Source organism: Micromys minutus (genome assembly GCF_963924665.1).
Source record: "Micromys minutus genome assembly, chromosome: 2".
NCBI classification, from domain to species: Eukaryota; Metazoa; Chordata; class Mammalia; order Rodentia; family Muridae; genus Micromys; species Micromys minutus.
In genome coordinates this window covers 2247169-2271904 of record NC_137971.1, presented here as the reverse complement: position 1 = coordinate 2271904, position 24736 = coordinate 2247169, and the positions used below count along the sequence as shown (strand labels likewise).

Here is a 24736-nt window from a genome sequence, read left to right as displayed (position 1 = left end):
TTGTAAATAACCATGTGTCCCATGGGACTTTTGGTCCCATAAGAGCTAGGAAGCTAGGTGTGTAACAATTTCACCATTGTGCCAGTCTCCTGTGTGAAAAATACCTGAGACAAAGAGCTCATATGTACGGCATGGCTATTTTTCTCTGATTCAGACATGACCATCACCTTCTTGAAACAGAGAAGCTGTTGTCATCTGCATGAGACCCTCACAAGAGCTATGAATACTCCCTTACGGAAGGAAGAGGCATGTAAGACCCACAAGACTCCCCCTCTCCTGGAGATCCCACTTACCATCACAGAGGAGACAAATGATTGACAGGTAAAGTTGTCTGAGTCACCCAGGTTCCTGATAAAGGATCAATAAACTCCCTGCTCCACCAAGCTGGACTCCCTTAGGTCTATCAGCTCCTAAGGTCTAAAGTCCACGGTCACTTGACCCTGTGGCAAAGTTCACCACAGCAGGAACATTCAATAGAGGAGGCTTATTAGCCTCATGACAATGGCGAACACGAAGAGGCAGGAAGAGGTCAGAGACCCAGCGTCTCTCATGAGTAGTACATCCTCTGTGACCTCACTTTCTTCCATTAGGTCCCACCTCTGGGAGACTCTGACACCTCCCAGTCTTACCAAAGACTAGTCACCAAGCCTCCAACACTTTGGACCTTTGGCAGGACACTCATGATTCAAACTCTAGCGGTGGAAGAGAGTCGGGTGCACATTAGTCCCGTGGAAATTAGTACGAATGAGGAAGAAGCCAGTGTAGGACTCAGACATCTGAGGCTACGAGGACCTACATAAAGGGATAGAGCTGAAAAACTGAAGAAAGCACTGTGGCTGGTCTGGACGGGGGTCTGTGATATGCTATAAGGGTGATGTAAGCTAACAGTTCAAGGCAAAGGGGATAGAGAAGGGGTAGAAGACAGACAAGCCTCTGGTGTAAGTACGGGATGAGCCAAGCCAGTTCCAGGTCCTGAGGCCACTGCCAGTTGGCAAAGATAAGGCCCAATCTATCTTTGTAGCCACATGTGGTTGGCAATGAGGCTTTCCCACGGGAGCTGCCCTTCACCTCCCTCCAGCAGGTAACTGGAAGAGCCTCCAGTCTTCTGAGTGAAAAGTGGCTTGCAGCTGAGGAAGAACTGTCATGGGCAAGCAAGTTCCAAGATCCAGCTGGATTCTCCTGCAGAATAGACCAGACAGTCTCTGAACTCAAGGGCACCCTGTGACTTTTCCTTCAGCCAATGCGCCAACAGGTCTCCACTGTGTGTGTGTAAGGGCGTCACCCAGCCCCCTTTGGAGACAGTTTAGTCCAAGGACAGTGGTTCTAAATTCCACCCATTCTGAGGCTCAACAAGCTAAAACCTGCAGGAATAGGAGTACAAATGGATTAAGGACTCATTCCTCCATCCCTCCACGCTCAGATCTTAATCTTTCTGGGTCCCGATTGTCTCAGCTGTGAGGTGGGACTTCACAGCTTAATGTGGCTCTTAGAACATAGCTTCAATCACTGACGTTTTCTCTGAGGACACCCTGTATGGCCACCATCTAATTTTTTCTATTCCTAGCTCTCTCCACCTGTTCTCTGGACTATGTTCCCCAAATATTCAGCTCGCTTCTTATCACCCTGAGCATCATCCGCTCTTACAAAACTTCTTATCTACTTTACAACGGGGTGAGGGGTATTGAAATTATTACAGGCCTGGAAGAAACACTTGTATCCTCTTAGATTCTGAAACAGACTATGGCGACAATAACCCGCAGGAATCTCACACAGGAAAGGAGAGAGTAAACCTGGGTCACTTAGGAGGGGAATTTCCTTTTGGAGGTTTGTAACTTGTCAGCAAACCTTGAGGGAGGGTGGAGCCAACAAGGATGGGTCAGCTATGGGAGGGACCACACCTTGACAAACTGCTTAGATACGCATGATTCTGGCTCTCCTCTTAAGCCTAAACGTCACATCAGGATCTCAAAGATAGAAAAGCATATGTGTTGCTGGGGGTGGCGTGGGGGGCTCAACACGGATGACACGGATGGACATAGATGACACGGATAGACAGTCAATGGCTCTCTTTATCCCTCTTTTCACTGTGGGCAAACCAGATAAATCCTGTTATGTTCTAAACTATTCATTTGGGTTTTTTCATTGGTTTGTCGAGGATGAGTACCTGAACCTGACTTGTTGAGATGCAGACTGTGACCCTCGATCTGGTAACAAACAATGTCTTCCTTTGGTGTGGCTCTTGCTTGGATGGAAAGGTGACTTGTACAATCCCAGATCTGAAGGCATCCAAGGAATAGATCACCATGAGCCATGCCTTCTGCCTGAAGTGAGGCAGATAGCTCAGACGGCACTAGCCAAACCCTGTGCAGATTTCCAGTGAGTTTACCCTTTGGAAAGTGTTTCCTTGCATGACATAAATCTGTTTTATCAGATTTCTGGAAGTGAGGGTGACCGTGATCTGTCCTTGACCATTGGAACAGTGCCTGGAACCTGGGAATAACAAGAAAGACTTGTCACCTTACAGGAACTGTAACTCCCTGGTGTCTAGCCCTCCTTCAGAGGGATGTGTGCCAGGAGAGCCACCACTGTTCTCTCTGGAGAGGTTTCTCTTGGCTCCTTAACTGATCTATGGCTAGAGCTATGGTCACACTCAACCAGGACTAGAAGTTGCTCAAATATTTAGAAGAGGTGGTGGCCTGCTGATGCCAGGGCAGTTTGTAGAAAGCCACACAGCTCCCTGTGCGGTCTCAGCAGCTACCCACAATCCCTCAGTGATATCTGTCTCCCTATTGTACAGTGGCAAAACCTTAATACCACGTATGTCCCTCATCCTGGCTTCTGCCGTATCCTGAGAGCCATTGACTCTTGGATCCCCCACACACACATACACACACCCCTCTCCTGGACACCAGAGGCTGGAATCAAGGGGTCTTGAGTTGGGTGGTGGCCAGTCTGTAATGACCACAGCCTCAGGGCCCGGACAAGCAAGAAACATCTGAGGGCTGTTAAGCTAGGAAATGCCCAATTTGGATACTTTCCCACCCATTTTCCCTGGCTACAAAGCTTGGTCTTATTACCTATGGAGTCTCTGCCCATGCCTCCAGCTTTGTGCCATGGCAGAAGCTCGGCCACACACTACCAGGTCACCCAGGTGTAAGCAGGCAGACCCGTTTGCCCACTACCCCAGTGGGTACTGAGTTCCCTGAGGTTTGCCTGGTTACCAGATTGCATTGAGGGTCAAGGTCAACCTTTCAGAGCTGCTCTGGAATTTTACTTTAACCCAGATCTATAGGTTTAACTTTTGTATTTTTTTTTCTTTTTTGAAAGTTTTTGTAACTTTATTTATTATTAAATATTTTATTATCTACAAAGCCATATGTGTTTGGGTCTAAGTTGATACACTATTCCCTCCCGTTTCATTTCTCCCCTACCCCTCCTGAGTTTCCCTCCCAATTTTATGTTCTTTCTCTCTCTCTCTCTCTCTCTCTCTCTCTCTCTCTCTCTCTCTCTCTCTCTTTCTCCTTCTTAATTTAATTCCCATTATGACTATTCAGTGTGACATGTATTTGGGAGGCATGATAGCATAGTTACACATATGCACTTAGAATGGCTGGGACTGTGTGCACAAGGTCAAGCCAAACAAAATCCCCCAGGACAGGGGAGGGGCTCATGAAGACTCACCTCTGTATTGAGGAGATAATGTAGTTGGTCTCTATTGGGAGAGTAACTTTTCATCCTTTTAATCATAACTTTGACACAAAGCATTTTTACCATTTCTCCTTTCAGAATCAACTCACTAATTCACATCTGAGATGCTACTCTTAACTTGTGATCTAGTCCTCTGCCAGTTACCATGGAAATGGGCTGGTATAATGCTATTCTATATCCAATACCTCGTGTTTAATACACAGCACTGAATTCACAAGGAGTCTCTACACGGGAAGGGGATATTGGAGAGGATTGTGTGCTGTTGGGACAATCACTTAGGCTGTAAATATGGCAAATCTATTCCATACCATTCGGGGACAAAAATCCAAGTCTCCCCAAACCTACCAACCCGGAGGTGTGTTGCTGCTGGTGGAGTCTTTGAATCTTCACTGCAAGGACCACATCTGTGATAGCACTTGGGAATACCATCACAGAAACTGGGTGGGGAACATGAAGTGTGCTTCTCACCAAATATTCCTGACTTCCTTTAGGCCATCTAGTTTCATACCCATTCAAGAAGGGATTCATGACCACTCAGGTGTCCCTGTCCCAACAAGCCTGGCCTACGCAGCAACTGTAACAGGCAGTGGAGGCTGGGATGATTACTCAGTGGTCAAGAGCATTTGAAGCTGCTGCAGAGGACCAGAGTTCACTTTGCAGTATTTATGTTGGGTTGCTCAACTGCCCGTAGCTCCAGTTCCAGGGGATCTGCTATCCTCTTCTCTTCTGGCCCCAGCATCACCCTGACACATGAATGCACATCCATGCATAGATACACACTCACACATGAATGCACATCCATGCATAGATACACACTCACACATGAATGCACATCCATGCATAGATACACACTCACACATGAATGCACATCCATGCATAGATACACACTCACACATGAATGTACATCCATGCATAGATACACACTCATTAAGAAAAACTACTGCCATACTGAGGCATGAACGAATTTCAAAGATGCTGTATGTGAGGAATAAAAGACACACACCTACCAGCGCTCTTACCTAAAATTTTAGAACAAGGTAGAAATAGAGGCCACCACACATGACAGGTGACAGTAAAGGAACCCTACAGAAACTTCTAGCTGAGGGGAATCTTTACCCAGGCATATTCACAGCCACACATACATCAGAACTCACTAAACTGTACCTAAGTTTTAAACTGAAATCTGCATCCTTCAGTGCGTGCCATGCAATGCCCACTTGAAACACAGCAGGTTGGCACCTGGCTGTTCACTCAGGACGGCTTCTTAGCTCTGAAGGAAGGAAAACATTTCCACTTCTTATCTCCAGGCCAAAGTACCACAGGTGCTTTGCAAATGGAATAGATTGTTTCTAAACAAACCGGATTGGAAACAAAGTCTTTGGTAAGGGTCTGGCTATCTCCTCTGCCATCTGCCCCTTTCCAGCTTCTTTCTGAGTTCACTGAGACTGAGGACTGCTGGCCACCCACCCCAACCCTCAAGTGACCAGGGTGTGTACCTTCACAAATATGCCTTCTTATTGTTTATGGGGTTCAGAGCACTCATGTGTACCCCTGTCTCTCCTGTCCTGGAATTTCCTCAGTAGAGTCCAGAAGAGAAAACCTGTTTATAAAAGGTCATGGACTACCCCCTCTGGTCATAACTATACATCCCAGTAGTGCCGCCTGAAGAAGGGAAGCGGGGATTAGGGCCAAATGGGAGGTGGTTTCAGAGGAAGACTTTGAGCCCAAGATCCTGGGGTGGTGCTACCTCAATCATTACACTCTGGGAGGCCTCAGCCTCCGGTCCCGCCCACTGAGGATAGCCCCACCTCCACAGCCTCCGGCCCCACCCACCACAGACAGTCCCACCTACACAGTCCAGTCTGCAGGGCAGGTCTTCTAGGTGTTCACATTCCCCAGTGCGCTCTAGAATTAACTGCCTCTTTGAGCCCAGCCCCTGCTGGTCTCATCCCTGCCCTGTGCTTATGGGTGTCCGCGGATATCTGTTTCCATCTGTGCAGATGTTGCTCTGCTGGATCGTCAGCCTTCTGCTGACCACTGTCAGAGGTGAGGATGCTGTCGCCATCCCTCTGGGGAAAAGATGATGGCCTGAGCTTGATATCCTAGAGACTGAGGTGGATAAATGGCATGTCTGGGGTAGGGTTCGTAGGCATTAAGTAGTAAGTGCTTCGTGCTCAGTAAGACCTTGGTGTTAAGTAGTAATTACTTCATGCTAAGTAGTAAGCACTTAATGTTAAGAGCCGTGTGACTTGCGCTGAGCTGGCTGGCAGCTTCCCGTGCTATTTTTATCACAGGTGAATGTGCCTTGAGTTTGCCTGTAGGCAAGGGTGCTTACTAAACAAGCCATGGCAGGACCTCCCTTGGGGTAGAATGTCTGAGGAAGAAGTGTGTATGTGTTAGATGCACCCGGCACCCAACAGCTCTTATAGGCACAGAAGTCTGGGGAACGACAAGATGACCCGTGGCCAGGGTCCACCTGGAAAATCTCCCGTGACAGATGACATTACTCCTTCCCAGTACCTTATGCCTGTCCTCTTTGTGGTTGCTTTTGTCCTCCAGGAAAAGAGGTTTGCTACGGACACCTTGGCTGCTTTTCCAATGACAAGCCCTGGGCAGGGATGCTTCAGCGGCCTTTGAAGATATTACCTTGGTCTCCAGAGGATATTGACACCCACTTCCTTCTGTACACAAATGAGAATCCAAACAACTACCAAGTAAGTGTGGCCATGGCGTGTCTGTGTTGGATGACAGAGTCGATATGAACCACATACTGGGGCTACTCGGTGGCTGGCTAGGGCATAACTGATACTTTGGAACTGTCCCCCTAGTGTGGGAGTCTTTGACTCTGAGGGCCATAAGTCCGAGTATCTCAGAGAATATACAAATAAAATACAGAAATGTACATGGGGACATGTATAGAAGCCTAGACATAACCCAACTAAGCCCTCTGTCACCTTCTCTCAGGGTCATGGGACAGTAACTTATGCAAAGCCTTCCCAAGATGCTATGAGACAGGAAGGGAGGAAATGCAATTCAACACAAAGGATTTGAAATATGAGGTCTCTGGGGAGATTCTCTGAACAGGCCTGTTCCAGGTGGTCAGGTGACCAGTGAGTTTTTTAAATGACGGTGCTGTTATGAGTTTAAGTAGCTTTAAGTTGGTCCCTGGTGGATGGGTCTGCCTCTGGGTACCTGGGGTTACCCACTCTGGAACTTTATTTCTTTCATTCTGAAAGCTATGTAGACACAAAGGCCATTCTTGTTTTTACTGTCCCAACTCTCTAGGGTTTGCTGGCAGAAAAGTTCCAAGCAAACCCGTGGGCATATGGAAGACACTTCTGAAGTACCAGGCTCCCCGGAGCTGTTGTGGCTTCTAGTCAAGGATTATCTACCTTCCTTATGTCAGGAATCTCTTCAGCTACCTGGGGAAGCCTAAAGGCCCTTCTCAGGATAATGTGTCCAAATAAACAAAATAAAATATAACAGACTACAAAAAAAAAAAAAAAAAAAAAAAAAAAAAACAGAGCCTGGAAACAGTCATCAGGATGTGGAAAAGGATAGAAAATGTGTAGCGTAGTATTTAACATGCTATTTTATACATCTCAGTAAAGACTTCCATAACGAAGCAGTGATAACACTGACAGCAACTACTCAGTAGCATCGGATTGTCTGACTCTGACTGAGGAACTGAGTCACAGCCATTGCTAAACCCACTCAAGTCTGTGGCCTGGACCGTGCTTAACAGAAACACTCAGGCAGTAGGAGAACTTTGCTTCCTGGATTCCCAGGACTCAGCTGCAGGGTTCTAGACCTGGAATCTCGTTGATCCCATTGGCCGGGCTGTTGCAGGTCTGCAGATGGGCCAGGCCAAAATCTGAATTCATCTTGTCTGATTTAACCAGATGATCTCTGCCACCGACCCAGACACCATCAAGGCTTCCAACTTCCAACTAGACCGCAAGACACGTTTCATCATCCACGGATTCACAGACAAGGGAGAGGGGAGCTGGTTGCTGGACTTGTGCAAGGTTGCTGTCCATCCTTCTCACCCCTACATCCCGTGCCCCCAACACAGGAAAGGAAATGTTCCTGCAGAGGATTCTTTCTAAAATCCACTAAGGAAAGCCTGCTTCTTGGGTCTCCGTTGCCACATTGTCCCTAGTCATGGCTGCTAGCCAGCAAGCCTCAGGGGTGGGTGGGGACTCCACACCCGGACTGGTAACATTAAAACAAACATGTTGCCCTCTTAAGCTCCACTAGCTCACCGTCATGTTCTGTACCTGTGCTGGGGGCCACTGCCTGTGAGCCTGTTTGGAGCCTTTGAAACACACTAGTGCACCGGATGACAGGACTGTGAGCTTTAAAGCCTATGGATTTGTTTGGACCCTGCTTTGAGTCCTGAGATTAGACAAAGACCCCCTCAAGCCCCAGTTTCCGTATCTATTTAGTAAGACGAGCATATCCCAAAGGTCAGCTGTGCCGCATGGGAGGGAAACTGAAATGCTAACAAGGACCAGGTACTCTTGGAGGTGAACTCTGAGGTGTGCCATCTGGCCTGTTTACGAAGTCTGTTTGCTCTTTCTCTACCCTAGAACATGTTTCAAGTGGAGAAAGTGAACTGTATTTGCGTCGATTGGAGGCGTGGATCCAGGACTGGATACACCCAAGCCGCCTACAACACTCGGGTCGTGGGCGCTGAGATTGCCTACTTAGTGCAAGTGTTGTCGGTAATGTTCAACTCTGAGGTGGAATTGAACAGAGGGTAGAGTTAGAAAGAGAGGTGGAGTCAGGGGGAGGAGCTAGGGAGGAGTGGAGTTAGATTTGGGTAGAGCTGGAGGGGTGGAGTTAGAAGTGGGCGGGGTTGTGAAGAGGGGGTGGGGTTATGGAGAGGGGTGGAGTTAGGGAGCCACGGCAGGGGGGGGACAGAGAGGCAGAGTTGAGAGAGGGGTTGTGTTAGGGGAGGGGCTAGAGAAAGGGGCAGCATTAGAGGGGCACAACTGGAAGGACACACAGAGGTTGCTAGAGGCCATAGGTTAGGGCTGGGGCCAAAAGTCAAGGAAGTCAAGTTCTCAACTGTTTCTGAGGTGAAGCAACAACCTTTCTTTTTGCTGACAATTTATAATGCTCTAGATGTGGACCTGGGGGTCTCAGTTTCCACTTCTAACATAAGACCTTTCTTGCAAGCTGTTCTGGGAACTGAGAGCAGGCTGTGAAGCCCAGCAGTTCTCTCTGTGGAAGACAGCTTTGGGCTTCATCTTTTACCATATGGAATAGGGATGGGGTGGGGACTTAACTCCTGGTTCTCTTTGTAAGGCCCAAAGCTTCCCTCTCACTGCAAGCCAGGCCTATAAGATAAAGGCAGAGACCTCCACTGCAACACCAGGTGGCGGCAGCAGCCAGAGAGGTGGCCTGCAGTTAGCACAGTGGCCACTGGCCAGCACTGTTGCTGCATGTAGGAGCAGAGAATCTTTCTCCCAAGGATCCAGCAGCCTGCATTTTCTATCTCCTGGGCTATTTTTCCCTGGAGTCTCCTCCATCCCTCCTGTCCTCTGGCAGGTCCAGACTCCACACCCCAATCATCTCGTTCCCAAGTGCTTCCAGGAGACCTAACGCTCCTTCTTTCCACAGACAGAGATGGGGTACAGCCCAGAGAACGTGCACCTCATCGGCCACAGCCTGGGTGCACACGTGGCTGGGGAAGCAGGCAGGAGGCTGGAGGGCCATGTGGGCAGGATCACAGGTAGGAATCCTGAGAGCTAGTCTGGGGTATGAGGGACTCCAGGGAGTAGGGGAAACCTGCCCCTGCCTGTCCTGCACAGAAAATACCCCTCCTCCTTCTGATATTAGGTGATATCCTGACTCAAAGAGAATTGCCCTTGTTTCTTAATGCCTGTCAGAAAACCCACAATCTTAGATTAAAAACAAGTTTTTGTAAAACAAGAAAAATATAACCAGGCTTGGGTTCGTGAACCCTAACTTCAGAGACATTACTGTTGTAACATAGCAAAGATATTTCTTGTTTGCTTTTAAATGGCATGGTTTTAAAAATTTTTTTTTTATCAGTTCCACGTCTTGAATGTTTTAGCTCAGTTGGGCACAGCTAAAAAGAGAGTTATCATTCAAGGAGTGCCTGGTGAATGAAGGAAATCATCAGAAACAGTCAGTGCACATAAAAGGAGACTCGGATGGCCACTCATTTTGTGCAGTCAAACCAACATGTAACCGTGCCTCCTCTGGGCAGTAGCTTGAAGGATGGGAATAGTATTTGTAGTCCTGTAGACATATTCAGTTCGCAGGGTCCCTGTCTGTTACATCCCACTTCACATTCTTCACATCCCTGGCTCCTTTTAAAAAAAAAAAAAAAAATGATGGGCACAGTCTGAGTTTTAGGAAATGCACACACCAGTCCAGAATGTAGCAGACTAAATAGGCAAAATTCAAAGCAGAAATTATGATCACAAAATAATGCAGTGGTTAGGACAAGCTGAGAAAGGGGAAATAAATGTTTCCACGAGGAGGTCTTATTTGAGCCTGGGCTTAGTGAAGGAGGAATTGGCTGATGGGAGAGTGTGCTCAGGAGTCAGAAGACTGAGCTACAGCTCAGGAAAAGAGGTGGAGGAGGTGTGGGTCTCTGGGACCAGGGAGCAGCTGAGTGAGGTCACGGAGTTTGTGATCTCTGTGAGGAAAACTGGGAAGGGGGAATGAGAGGTGTGGACCCCAGATCCTCCCTTGAGATGATTCTAGGGATTTCTGGGCATTCTGTGGGCAGTATTCCTGTTCCCAGCCTCTATCCTTGCTTCTAGACCAGAAGCTCCAGCCTCTCAGAACAGCAACCTCTGGGGTATGCAGGTCTTCACCCAGTGCGCCTCACCTCAGTTTGTGATTTGACACTTAGATCTTGTCTTTCCTAGTCTGTGATTTTTCTACTTCTATTCTACCTTTCAGGGCTGGACCCCGCAGAGCCCTGTTTCCAAGGCCTGCCCGAGGAAGTTCGGTTGGACCCATCGGATGCCATGTTTGTGGATGTGATCCACACAGACAGTGCCCCCATAGTTCCCTATCTTGGTGAGTTCTTCACCAGCTCCTCATGACCTCATCAGTGATTGATGGCACTGTGTCCAAGTGACACCCTCAGAGACACACAGCTCAAGAGGGGCCACTAAATATGCTCAACTACGGAGCACCTTAGGTCTCCATCAATAACAATGGGCACCAGGCACAATTATCCAGCACAAGGCCACCAGCACAGTGTGACCCCAAGCTGAACCACAATTTTTTCTATATCCCCGGAGGGCCATGACTCCTCAAGGCTTGCTTCCCTCCCTGGACCCAGAGGAACAGATGTCTTCACTTGACCAGACTGAAAGTTTTGATACTTAACTATTGTTACAAGTTGCCAAAGTCCTGGTTACAGCTGTCCTGTTGGAACTACGCCCTTTTGCTTAATTCTTCTAAAATAAGCATTTTTTTCAGTCCTGTATATTGTATAACCGCTCAAGAAATGTGCACCTATTGGGTATGTTTTAATGATAATGACAAAGATGGTGGCAGAGGTCGCGTCCACTGAATACTTAGCATGTGCTGCACCAAACGTTTTGCACATGAAAGCTTATTATAGAATCTGTTCCCCCACCTCACAGCTGAAGAGATTCTGAGGCTGAATAATTCAGTAAGATCATGAAGTCGGTCAGTGGAGCCCAGATTCAGTCATAGGTCTGTGCACCCCAAAAACTAAAGCTCCTCCCCATTTGCCTGTTATTCCCCCAAATAACCTCTGTGGGTCTCATTATAGCAACATGGGCCTGAAACGGAGCTCCGTTTTAGAGAATTTCTGTTGTATGTTCACCATATCACAAATTTAAAAATCTACAGCGCAGGGGCCTTGCTTAGTGATTTAAAGCACACATCACACTCGGAGAAGAACTGTGTCTGGTTCCTAACACCCATAATGGGCAGCTCACAATGCTGCATAACTCTACCTGCTGGGAGTAGATGCCTCTGGTTTCTGAGGACACCTGCACACATATGCATGCATGCATGCACATACATGAGGACACCTGCACACATATGCATGCATGCATGCACATACATGAGGACACCTGCACACATACCCATGCATGCATGCACATACATGAGGACACCTGCACACACACACATGCATGCATGCATGCACATACATGAGGACACCTGCACACATACGCATGCATGCATGCACATACATGAGGACACTGCACACATATGCATGCATGCATGCACATACATGAGGACACCTTCACACATATGCATGCATGCACATACATGAGGACACCTGCACACATACACATGCACGCATGCACATACATGAGGACACCTGCACACATACGCATGCATGCATGCACATACATGAGGACACCTGCACACATACACATGCATGCATGCATGCACATACATGAGGACACCTGCACACATACGCATGCATGCATGCATGCACATATATCCCCAACATACATATAATTTAAATTTATATAATGCAGGAACCAAATACTTAAAAGAATAAATGTAATGCAAATGCTACCACATACACGCCTCCTGGTGCCTTATGACCTTAGATTTATCAGTGCCATCCAGGATCTCTCCAAGAAAGACAGATAGGCACATGTACAAACAGGTACATATGCACTCGCCTATACCTTGCCCACCTCTTCCCCACTCACTCCTGTGTTAGTCCTTCTCCCTTGTCCTGCCCAGTGCCCATCTCTGAAGTCTCTGCACAAAAAGCTGGTGTGGCTAAGGGAGAAATCGCCAAGGAGGCTTGTGTTCCTGTTCAAATGGACTGACATGTCACTGAGACCAGGATGTGACATTGGGACTGTGTATACCCTGCTCACTTCTGCTTCCAATGTTTCAGGTTTTGGAATGAGCCAAAAGGTCGGCCATCTAGATTTCTTTCCCAACGGGGGGAAGGAAATGCCAGGGTGTCAGAAAAACATTCTTTCCACCATCGTTGATATCAACGGGATATGGGAAGGTATGTATGTGACAGAGATGTGACAGGCACCTGCCCCATTGAGGATGCAGAATGTGGGAATCAGTCCATGGTAACAGTGGACTTACTGCCTTCTGTGGTCCCAATGCTCTAAGATGCTTCCTGTGTTTGGCTTTACGTCATACATGCAGGCATTGGGTACCTGGAGGGATACATACATTCTCCAAGGCTACACTATCTATAAGCCTAGCCTCTTACTGGAGGGCTCTCAGTTGTCAGGATGCCAGGACAGGGGCTGGATGGGCGTAGGAGCAAACACCCAGATCTGGTTTTACCCTCGTGTGTTCTCAGCATCTGTTCCTTGAAGAACTGCAGAACGCCACACGATGTGGGGGTTCTGCCCTTCTTACTATTGGCTACGCCAGGCAGGGGACTGGGCTGAAGATGCACTCTGGGGGTTTGCAGGAGGCCTGGAAGCCTGTGTGTGACTTTGTTCCTCTATAGAACAAGACTTATACTTAATACTGGTGACATCCCAGAAACACTGATACGCCTGCCCCTTGTTCTAGCTTTCAGTTACTCTTTGTCCCTCTCCTGAGAGCAGGCTTCATGCTCTTTCTGAGAGAGGGGACTTTGGGTCAGCAAACAATTTGTCGATATTTTTCTTAAATTGGAAACTCCATGTGGCTGGGATATTAATGAAAACCCCATTACCCTGGGACCTGGCTCTGGCCTAAAGCAAGCACCAAGAACATACTGTTGAGTGGTTTGTTCTAGTCTTTAACTGTCCCCTGTGCCTAGTATCTTCAAGAAGTATGGAGAAAGCAACATCCAGCATGAATGACAGAGCTTTTGACCACTTGGCCCCTTCCCTGGTGACTCACTGGGGACTGGCTGTTCTCCCCCTAAAAATGCCTGAACTGTGGTAGCAGCCGCCCCCTCCCAAAAATGACAAGCAAGGCACACACAATAGCAGGGAACCCGGTTTAATTAAAGAGGCAATTTAGAGAGAACCAGCCCATGAGCACCGAGCTGTTTCTATTGTGTGCCATGCAAGTCAAGCAGCCGCTGGGCCCAGGGAACAATTGAATGCACTTTGTCCTCTATTATGGGATCCCTGAGCAGCAATTTGGGATGAAAGAAACAATTAAGTTTAAAGCAGGTTCTGTTGTCTACTGAGGGTACTGGTGTGAGCCCTGTACTGGAGGCTGGGCTGTGAGCACAGCAGGCAGGGCGAGGAGCCCAGGGGGCAAAGCTACCCCACCTGTAGCTGGTCCTTTCTAGCTGAGTGACTCTCAGGAGTGGTCTTTGTAGATTTCTCCGTGGGAAGTTTTACATCAAGTAACTAGAGAAGTGAAAAGTGATTTCTCCCAACAAGTCATCTTTGGGTTGAAGTGGAAGGTAGAACTCTGGAATCATCCAGCAGACAGTTGTTACATGGACTAGACGGTTGGTCCCCAGGAAAGGCTGTGTACCCATGTGACTGCTGAGTATCTAGTCTGCCTCTCTCTTTTCTCTCTACAAGCTTACCTTTGTGTGTATTGTCTTAGAAGCCATTTCCATGTCTTTAAAAGTTTTTTTAATCAATTGTTCTCTCTTTCCCTGTGTGTGCAGACTTGTCTGTGTCTGTGTCTGTTTCTCTTTCTGTGTACCTGTCTCTTTCTCTCTCAGCCCCTTGGCTCCCCCATCCTCCAGACCTTTCATGTATGTTATACATATGTTGCATGCATTCAACAAACATGCTTGCTAGGACTTGTCAGCCTTCAGAGCTACTTGCTCACTCAGAATGGTTGACCTGAAGGTGAAGGTCCTTCCCTCACTCCTGTGGTATTGGTTTTCTCAGGAACTCGCAACTTTGCAGCCTGCAACCACCTGCGGAGCTACAAATACTACGCCAGCAGCATCCTCAACCCTGATGGCTTCCTGGGGTACCCCTGCACCTCCTATGAGAAGTTCCAGCAGGTAGGTCACTCCGGGGCCCTACAGAGAAGAGTTTGTTGACCCTTCTGGTTCTGTTAGTCTCATATATGACATAGAACATACTAAAAGGATTCGTGAGACCCTTCAGGCACAGAGCAGGGCTGGGAGGTGGGGGTCTTAGGGTAGGGGGATATGCAGAAGTTTCCAAAGCCAGGTTCCTCCAGCAAGGAAGTGTTCTGGACTGGAGACCATATTGCTGACTGCACTAGCCTCTCCAGAGTCCCATTTAGAACAATCCCCAGCCTGCAGGAAGCTTGAGACCGGTGTGCAGAAGTGCCTGCCACACCTGTCACTTACACAGGCCAATAGCTAAGGGTTCCCACACAAGCATATGTGTGCTTCGCACCTTAAGCATATGAAAGTAAAGCTGAGATGTGAGGGCGCTGAACTTGGTATCATCTCCAAGAACAAGAATATATCCTCCTAGAACGGGCATGTAAGAAACCCACCCTTACACAATAACGTTTTATATGTATAAGCTGTGTGGTCGAAACTCCATTTTCCCTAAAGTTTGCTGGAACTGTGCTGGCCTGCCACTGTCCCTCCTTCCTGTCCTCCTTCTTGTTCCCCATGTCCTTCCCCCATCCCTCCCTTCTGTCTGTTTTTCCTTCCATCTTTTCTCCTCTCTTCCTTCCCTTCTTTCCTTTTTCAACCCCATCTCTCTCCTGTCCTCCTTCATTCCTTCTTCTTCCTCCTTTCCTCCATCTCTCCTCCTCCCTCTGTCTCTCCTTCCCTCTTCCCTCTGTCTCTCTTTCTCTCCTCCCTCTGTCTCTCCTTCCCTCCTCCCTCTGTCTCTCCTTCTCTCCTCCCTCTGTCTCTCCTTCCCTCCTCCCTCTGTCTCTCCTTCCCTCCTCCCTCTGTCTCTCCTTCCCTCCTCCCTCTGTCTCTCCTTCCCTCCTCCCTCTGTCTCTCCTTCCCTCCTCCCTCTGTCTCTCCTTCCCTCCTCCCTCTGTCTCTCCTTCCCTCCTCCCTCTGTCTCTCCTTCCCTCCTCCCTCTGTCTCTCCTTCCCTCCTCCCTCTATCTCTCCTTCCCTCCTCCCTCTGTCCTCCACCCCTGCCTCTGCTCTGCATTTATTGCCTCTTTCCTCTATAACATGGAGCAGTTCAACATTTTATCTTAGCCTTCCAGGACACAAATAGTTCTGAGGATTCCAGGATGTTTGGTAGAACACCCCACACTCTGAAATTATGTTGGTTTCTTTCTGATTTGGTGGTTGATATGGGCCCTTTCCCAGCAGGTCACAAACAAGAGGTCACATCCATTTACCAATGCCTTCTTGGTATTTGATGACTGAGGTTCGATTATTTAGTTAAGGACATGCCTGGCGGATCTCTCTGTTTTAAAGCACTAACTAGTTCTAAACAACCTTTTAGAGGACTCTGTTTTCAGTAGTAAGCTCAGAAAAAAAATCAGTTTTTGATGACGCTCTTCATCTAAATCACTTACTACATCAAGAATGACAAAACTCTCGGTTTTAAAATATCTTCGTCAAGGAAAAATACATTTAAATTTACTTTTTTTCAAAAGTAACTTCAACCTTAACATCATGAGATGTATCTGGGTTAAAAGGACCTCATATTTAATCATCATGGTCTGGGAGACTGGGCAGTCACTTGGTCTCCATCATCTGACTTTTTGCAAGTCTCACACCATGTATTTGTGGTGAGGTATAGGGTCAGAGAACCAAGAACTGTGATATCCTGCTACTAAGTGCTCACCTGATTAAAAGGCCCAGTGAATGAACAGCCATCTAAGGAGTACTGGGTGGAATCAACCAGAGTGGCAAAATCATTCATAATAAGAGCAAGTGATTAAGATCCTTGTCTCTTCCTTCCTTCCTTCCTTTCTTCCTTCCTTCCTTCCTTCCTTCCTTCCTTCCTTCCTGTCTCATTTATCCACTGATCTATTGGTTTACCTTTTATCTATTATCTATTTCTATTTTTATCTTTCTACTTACCCATCTCTTGTTCATTCTCTTGGTGGCTCACTCATTTTCTAGCTCAAACACACAAGCATTTATTTATCTATATATCCCTGGGTGCACGGACTATGCATTCATTCTCAGAATTGGACATAGGATCATTCTTGAACATGTGGAAAACCCAACAATGTACCTTGAAAACTTACAGTTGGGAAACAGATCCTATAGGAAAAGTAAGATAATCAGGTAAGGGGACTGTAAAACCAAGTCTCTAAGGAGGAGTCAGTTGGAGAGACAAATTATTTCAAAAGAATCAGAAACTGAGATCTGGGCCAGGTGTGGGGCTGCACACCTTTAATCCCAGCTTACAGAGAAAGTGACGGAGGCCGGCAGATTTCTGAGTTTGAGGGGAGCCTGGTCTACACAAGAAGTTCCAAGACAGCCAGAGCAAATAAAGAGACCCTGTTTCAAACAAAAACAAAACAAAGCAAAGAAAGAAAAAGAATGAAAAGAAGGAAGGAAGGAGGGAGGAAAGGGGAGAGGAAAGGAAGGAGAAAGGGAGGGAAGGAAGGAGGGAAGGAGGAAGGGAAGGAGGGAGGAAGCTGGAAATAGGGAAAGAGAGAGTGACCTAGGTCAAGGTCTCCTACTAAGAAATGATCTCTTTCCACTAGAATGACTGCTTTCCTTGTCCAGAAGAAGGGTGTCCCAAAATGGGGCACTATGCTGATCAGTTTGAGGGGAAAACTGATACTGTGGGACAAACCTTCTACCTGAACACAGGAGACAGTGGTAACTTTACTCGTAAGTTTTCACTTTTCTTACAAATGTCTTACAATAACTTAGAAAGGCCCATGAGCTCCACTGTTAATCCCCTCGGTGTTAACTGACAAAAACTGTCAGTGCCACAAGCTGTAATGTAAGGGTGGCGGAAATGCACAGACATTGGGGTTCACGTCTGAAACTTTAACGCCTATGAAACCTGAAGAAAAGCCAGTGGGGGAATCACATGTTCACCTCATGACAGGGAAGATACAGCAACAGCGGAAATGGGACTGTAAATCAGAAAATTATCAAAGATGGCTGCCTGACACAAGCGCATACACAGACACACACAGATACATACACATGCACATAGACACACACCAACACACACACACAGAGACCACACAAGAACAAGGCACACACACACATGCACTGCACACATACAACTAGCATACAGGCATACACATAAACACACATGCATGCACACACACACAGAAACACACACAAACACATATATGCACATACATGCATGTAGACACACAGAGAGAGAGAGAGAGAGAGAGAGAGAGAGAGAGAAAGAGAGAGAGAGAGAGAGAGAAAGAGAGAGAGATCACTGTTAGGCCACCACCTTTCCTTTCTTGTTCTTTGTCAAGTCACACATTAATATCAACATTATAATATATTAATATATAAGCATTTCAACTTTCAGACGTCCCATAATCTTTAAAAAGTAAAACACAAATTCAGTCTTTTTAAAATAGCCAGTTTCCTTTAAAATCTAAAGCCTGGTAAAATTAAAAGTCTCTCAACTTTGGGCCTCTGTAAAATGAAAAATAAACACTTTTTTACTTCAAGAGGGATGAACCAGGGCACAGTCACAATCTGAACAAACAGAACCCAACTCCAACAGTATAAAAACTCAGCATCCAATTATCTAGGATTCACTCACAATTTCTTGTGCTTCCCCAAGGGGTTTGGGCCATTTTCTCAGCCTCCCTCTTCTGCAACACACAGCTTGCCTTCTAGACTCTGGCTCCACCCCACGGCCAACTGACAGTGTTGCCTGACACATGGCTGTTCTTGACAGCCATCCCATGGTACTGGCATTTCCAGAATTCTGGGATCTTCTACAGCAAGTAGGCTGCATTCTCACTTACAACTTCTCACCTGCTCTCTTCTTGCTGCAAAGCCTCAACTTTCTCCATGGCCCTTCAGATCTGGGGGTTCCCTTTGTGTTCAGAAACATAGCTGTGTTCAGGCTGACTTAGAAAAAAACACTCCATAAGATTTCACCTCAGTGATGCTAGCCTCTCAGTCATTACTGATTTCTCAGTACCAGCTGACCAGTACATCAAAGGTTTTACTTCAGTGATTCTGGACCCAGAGCTGATTCTTCAGCCCTAGTTATTAGAAGCATAGCAAATGGTCACAATGGAGTCATTATGGGCTCTTAAACTCCCCTCTGAAGCTTCACAAGCCTGGCCCCATTATCTGACTCCTCTTGTCTTCAAAGCTCCTCCAGAACATCCCCTAGAGCTCTTAACACTCAGTGACATTTCTAGCCCAAAGTTCTAAATTCCTTCCATGATCCTCCCAAGCACATGGTCTGCAGAAGTAATACCCCACTATCCTGGTACCAATTTCTGTCCTAGTTATGGTTTTATTTGGCTTACACTCCCACATCACTGTACATCAGTGAAGGAAGTCAGGGCAGGAACCTGGAGGCAGAAACTGATGCAGAGGCCATGAAGGGGTGTTGCTTGCTGGCTTGTTCCTCATGGCTTGCTCAGCCTGCTCTTATAGAACACAGTAACTCCAGCCCAGAGATGGCACCACCCACAATGGGCTTGGCCCTCCCTCATTAATCACTAATTAAGAAAATGTTCTACGGGCTTGCTTACAGCCCCGTCTTATGGAAGCACTTTCTCAGGTGAGATTCCTTCCTCTCAGCTTCTGTCATGTTGACATAAAACTAGCCATCATGGACAGTTAGGACCTCAACATACAAACTGGGATGGAGGAGAGGATACTCTCCCGTGTCTGTCAGATACACCCTTCATCCATCTTGGCAGACACTGTACTGTGCTCAGTTGTCATGTTTTCTGTCCCCTCAGTCTCTTCACCTTCCCAGAATCTGAATCACAGGTCAACTCCATCCCTGTCACCTCTTACCCTAGGGGAAGTCTATCCTGGAAAAATAACACTTCCAGTTGAGTCTTTTTTCCCCCAACAGTGTAAGTCTATTGAAACAATGTACTTCTTGGCACAGGTTGGAGATACAAAGTGTCAGTCACACTGTCAGGAGCAAAGAAACTGCGTGGGTACATCTTGGTTGCTCTGTATGGACATAAGGGCAACTCAAAGCAGTATGAAATTTTCAAGTAAGTTTTGTTGTAAATGCAATGGCTAAGCTTCCCCTAAGTGGTGACTGGTAATGGCTTGGCTACTCACCACTGTGCAAATGTAGGTGTTCACTCAATAGAACATAGTCCCAGACTGTCTGAGCTGGAAGGAAATTGCCACATCCAATCTAATCACCCCATTTTATATATGAGAACAATGAGGCCCTGTGAGAGAGATTGTTGCTTACAGTGGGTCACATGGTGATTGCTTTTGTTAGCCACAGGACTACAGTGTATGTGTGTGTGTGTCTGTGTTTGTGTGTGTGTCTGTGTGTCTGTGTGTGATATGATGCTTGGCATGGGCCTTTGGCAAGCTGGGCAAATACTTCACCACTGAGCCTTAGCTCCAGCTCTTGTCTTAGTGTTTCTTTTTAGTTAGTTTGTTTGTTTTGAGATAGGGTCTCACTAAGTTGCCCAGGCTGGCCTTGAACTTGCAGTACTCCTGCCTCCTCTTTGTAAACAGCTAGGATGTAAACACCAGGCCTGGCTTGGTCTTCATTTTCCCTCTGAGCAAAGCTCATCTACAGGACAACCCACCCTGCCTTGCTCTTCATCAGTGTACACAGAGGTGGACGTGAAGCCTGGGGCCCTGAGCTCTTTTCAGTCACGGTGTCAGCCTCTAACTTACACTAGATAAATGTAAAGCTTGGTAGGTATGTGTTAAGCAAATATATGACTTAGATGGTAAGAATTACATTCTCTTTTTGCACTGACTTATGGTTCCACACATAAGTTTAATTTATTTGACAACTTCTGGAGTTACTTATGTGGTGTTAACAGTGTTTGCCAAGTTGCATGCATCTTTCAACCAAAGACGCTGCTTTGATTTGTCCTGTAGAAAACTTAGAGTTCCCAATGACTCCAAACATTCCCCAGAAATATATTTATTTGTGAGGCCCCTGGATATGTTTGGAGTCCTTCCAGGTGTCTGGAGAAACCCAGTACCCACTTCCTTTGGAGAAACAATAGATGAATACCATCCTATATATCCACGCGCCCAGCTAACATGATGCTTCTTTGTAATCAGAGGATCCCTCAAACCGGAAGCAAGGCATGTTCGTGACATAGATGTGGACATCAATGTTGGAGAAATCCAGAAGGTTAAGTTCCTCTGGGACAACAAGATGATAAATCTCTTCCGGCCCACTCTGGGAGCTTCACAAATCACAGTGCAAAGTGGTAAAGATGGGAAAGAGTACGTATCTGACATTCCTTCCAAGTCTGGTTGCATTTATGTTCCTCTCGGTCTGTGCATCCTCCCATCTTTCCAATCCCTCACCTGCCCATCCAAACATCCTGTCTTTTTCGCTCACCACACATGGGTTTTTGCTACTCTGTGGGTTCTTCTTTCTTACACCCTTTCCCATTCTTTTTCTACCCTTCTGACCCCTTAACACTAGATCAGAGAGAAAAAAATAGAAAGAAAAGGGGGTGATATTATCTTTGGACTACTTCCTGCTGATTAGGGGTATTGAGTTACTTAGGACAAGTTTGATCTTTGCTGTCAGAAGATCTAATTTCTTCTTTGTGTATGACTACTTAACAAACTGCAACTAACAGCAATCAACAACCCACCCTATCTGGGACCCTATCATGTATATATTTATCTGTGTAATGTATATGCATGTGATGTATATATATATATATATATATATATATATATATATATATATAATGTATATGGGTATATGTAATATATATATGTGAGGTATATGTATATGCAATGTATATGTGTAGTGTATATGTATGTGATGTATTTGTATGTGTATGTATATATGATGTCTATGTATATATAACCTCTGAAAAGTCCCCACAATAACAGAAACTATCTGCCACTGGCAAATCATGTACCTGCTAGAGCACAAGGCAAATCATAGCCAGCTGCTATGGAAAATCTGAAGAAGCCCCATATGGCACATCCAGGATTAAAACAAAATCATATTCCTAGGTCTGTATTTTTTAAACAAGCCAACATTCTCCGTACAGCCTGCTCTTTCATCCACCAAGTCTTCTGTCTCCCCATCTTCCATGTCACTGAGATTTTAGTTCCTTTTCCTGCTTGCTCATTAAATTACCCAGCTTCTCTCCCACCTCTTCCCCTGGCCATCTGATGTCCTCAGAAAATCTGAGCATCATTTCTCTTAGATAATATTTGGCAAGGTAAGGAAAAAGCACTGGAAGAGACATTTCTTTTGAGACCTGCCATGGGAGGGACAGAGATATGAGTTTGGTTCAGTGACATTCTCGGGGAAAAGATTCTTTCTTAGTAGGGTTGTGATAGAGCCTGCTGCTCTAGTTTCTGCTCTGTTGCTGAGATGAAGCACTCTAACCAAATGTGACTAGGTCGTGGTGGGAGGGGAGGATTTTAGCTTTGGACTCCAGGTCACAGTCCACCATTGAACGAGTCCAGGCCGGAACTTAAAGGAACATCTTCTTGCTTTCCAGAAAGCATTCTCTGGTCAAGGTGCTCTCTGATCTCATAGCCCAATGGGGAGTGTTGCTTGCTAGGTGGCCCGCAGCCCAGCTTATACTCAGTTCAGGACCGTCTGTCTAGGGAATGGTGCTGCCCACAGTGGGCTAGGCCCTTTTATGTCATTGGCAATCAAGACAATGTGCCACAGTTGCTCACAAGCCAATCTGATCTGAGTAATTCCTCAATTGAGGTTATTCTGTAAGATAGCTCTAGGGTGTATCGAATTGGCAGTTAAAGGAACCAGGAAACCTACTTGTTTCAAAATATAGAAAGTAGAAAGATACCTCCAAAAATAATAATCAAAAAACAATGAGATTGTAGCCTGAAGAAAATGTAGGCCTCTAAGGGAATACCTTCTCTGTGTCTGATAGGAGCCGGTACTGCTCTCACAGAGGCCCAGAGTTTGGCCTCTGTGGGCTTCTGTGAGACCAAAGGAACAGGAAACCTTGAGTTACAAACTCTGGTCCACTTTCAGCATATGAACAGTCACCAAAAAGAATGGACTTGGGCTGGTTCTTAGTGAGAATCAGTTGGGTTCCTGCCTGGGGTCCCAGAGTGTTTCAGGTTGAGGAAGTAAACCTTGGAGCTGGTTAACTGCTGTCTGACAGTTTCATCAAAGATGAGAACCCACTGACAAACCAGCCTATTGCTTTCCCCACAGGTACAACTTCTGCAGCAGCGACACTGTGCGAGAAGATGTCTTACAGACACTTTACCCTTGTTAAAGGTGTGTGTGTGCCTCGTCCCATAATAAACATTCCTGAAGTACTTGGTCTGAGGCTGAAGTGTAACATGTGGGGTCACAGTTTGGAAAAAGCCTGGGTCAAAGGGCAAGGTAACCATACACCCACCCTTCCGTCCCATCTCTGGATTTCAGGGCATTTGTGTTTCTTGTGGTCAGATTACTGTGCACTTTTGTGTTTTGGGTTAAAATCAACTCATGACATAAAAGAAGAGGATCAGGCTTTAAACGAGCAAGTTAACACCTGCACTTGGTGCAGAATCCACTCGATACCGAACATCCCTTCATCTCCGGTTGTGTGGATTTTTCTCCCAGAGATAACTTGGGTTTATTCCCCAGAAATACTCTGCATATGCAGATGTTTGTGTCCATTTCACCCCCTACCCTTTTATTCAAGTGCACATTATGAAGGATACTACACATGCCGTCAGCTGGAGCGCTTCACTCTCCGTAAGCTGGTGTTGTTATCTAATGGTACAGAAAAGGGTCTCACTTATCTAGAAGCTTGTGAATGAAGGATAGGTGTGGGCAGTGTGAATGTGGGAGCTGAGGAAGAAGATGATGAGGAGAAGGCTTTCCCATCACAAGCATGCATACGATTAATCTCTTTTTCTGGTGTTTTCTGCTGGTGAACTGGACGGGCCACAGTGGGGTAGTCCTTGTGTGATTCTCAGAATCTGGAAATGGTTTCGTTTGGTCACTTCCAGGAATGGAGCAAAGGAAGCAGGGACTGATACTGGAAGTGAAGAGCCCACAGTGGAACTGAAGGGTTTCCGCTCAGTATCTCGAGTTCTCAGCCCACTCTCCTTTTCCTCATTCCCCCTCCTTTTTATATGGGATATTTTATGTATTTACATTTCAAGTGTCATCCCCTTTCCAGGTTTCTCCTCCTCCAATCCCCCTTCCCCTACTTCTATGAGAATGCTCCCACCCACCCTCCTCCTCTACACTGGGGAAATGAGCCTTAACAGGACCAAGGGCTTCTCCTCGAATTGATGCCAGACAATGTCTCTCTCTCTCTCTCTCTCTCTCTCTCTCTCTCTCTCTCTCTCTCTCTCTCTCTCTCTCTGTATGTGTGTGTATATATATGTGAGAGAGAGAAAGAGAGAGAGAGAGAGAGAGAGAGAGAGAGAGAGAGAGAGAGAGAGAGCACATTCTAGAGTTACAAATGGCTATGAGCTGACCAGTATAAATACAAGGAACCAAACTCTGGTCCTCTATGAGAGCAATACTGGCTCCTAACCACTGAGCTATCTCTCCAGCAGTTTTTTCTTTTTTAAGATTATTTATTTCACATGAGTACACTGTAGCTGTTTTCAGACACACCAGAAGAGGGCATCAATTCCCATTACAGGTGGTTGTGAGCCATCATGTGGTTGCTGGTAATTGAACTCAGGCCCTCCAGAAGAGCAGCCAGTGCTCTTAACCACTGAGCCATCTCTCCAGCCCTGACGGAGAAATAAAGCCTCGCAGTTGGTCCCCAGCTGGCACTGCACTTGACTGCTCTGTGCTCAACAGTCACAGTGCACACAGGGCAGCAGTTAGGATTATGCAAATATGGCGTGCACGAAAATCGCCTACCACGGTGCCTGGCACATAAGCAGCAGCCGACCCATGAGGCGAGAAGTACCGGTTGACATGATTTGTATTTCAGAGTACCAGAGACTGAAAGGCAAGTGGGTAAGACAAGTCAGAGAAGGCTGTGGAGTATGCACAACCAAGGCCCAGGGTTCAGATAAGGCAACCAGAAGAGACCTGCAGAGGAAAGTGGGCAGCTGGCCT

The 24736-nt window shown here is 46.6% G+C and overlaps 1 protein-coding gene across 1 annotated transcript; it reads left to right on the top strand.

The window, feature by feature from the left end:
• Positions 1-5708: 5708 nt before the first annotated feature.
• LOC308416232 (pancreatic lipase-related protein 2) lies at positions 5709-22937 on the top strand (the record flags this gene model as incomplete). The annotated part of the gene is made up of 12 exons (XM_080911147.1): positions 5709-5754; positions 6268-6422; positions 7611-7736; positions 8301-8435; positions 9337-9448; positions 10654-10773; positions 12596-12715; positions 14517-14635; positions 17247-17376; positions 19607-19718; positions 20767-20934; positions 22874-22937. The coding sequence occupies 12 exons, from the start codon at positions 5709-5711 to the stop codon at positions 22935-22937; spliced, it is 1407 nt and encodes a 468-aa protein (XP_080767273.1).
• Between the last annotated feature and the right edge of the window lie 1799 nt (positions 22938-24736).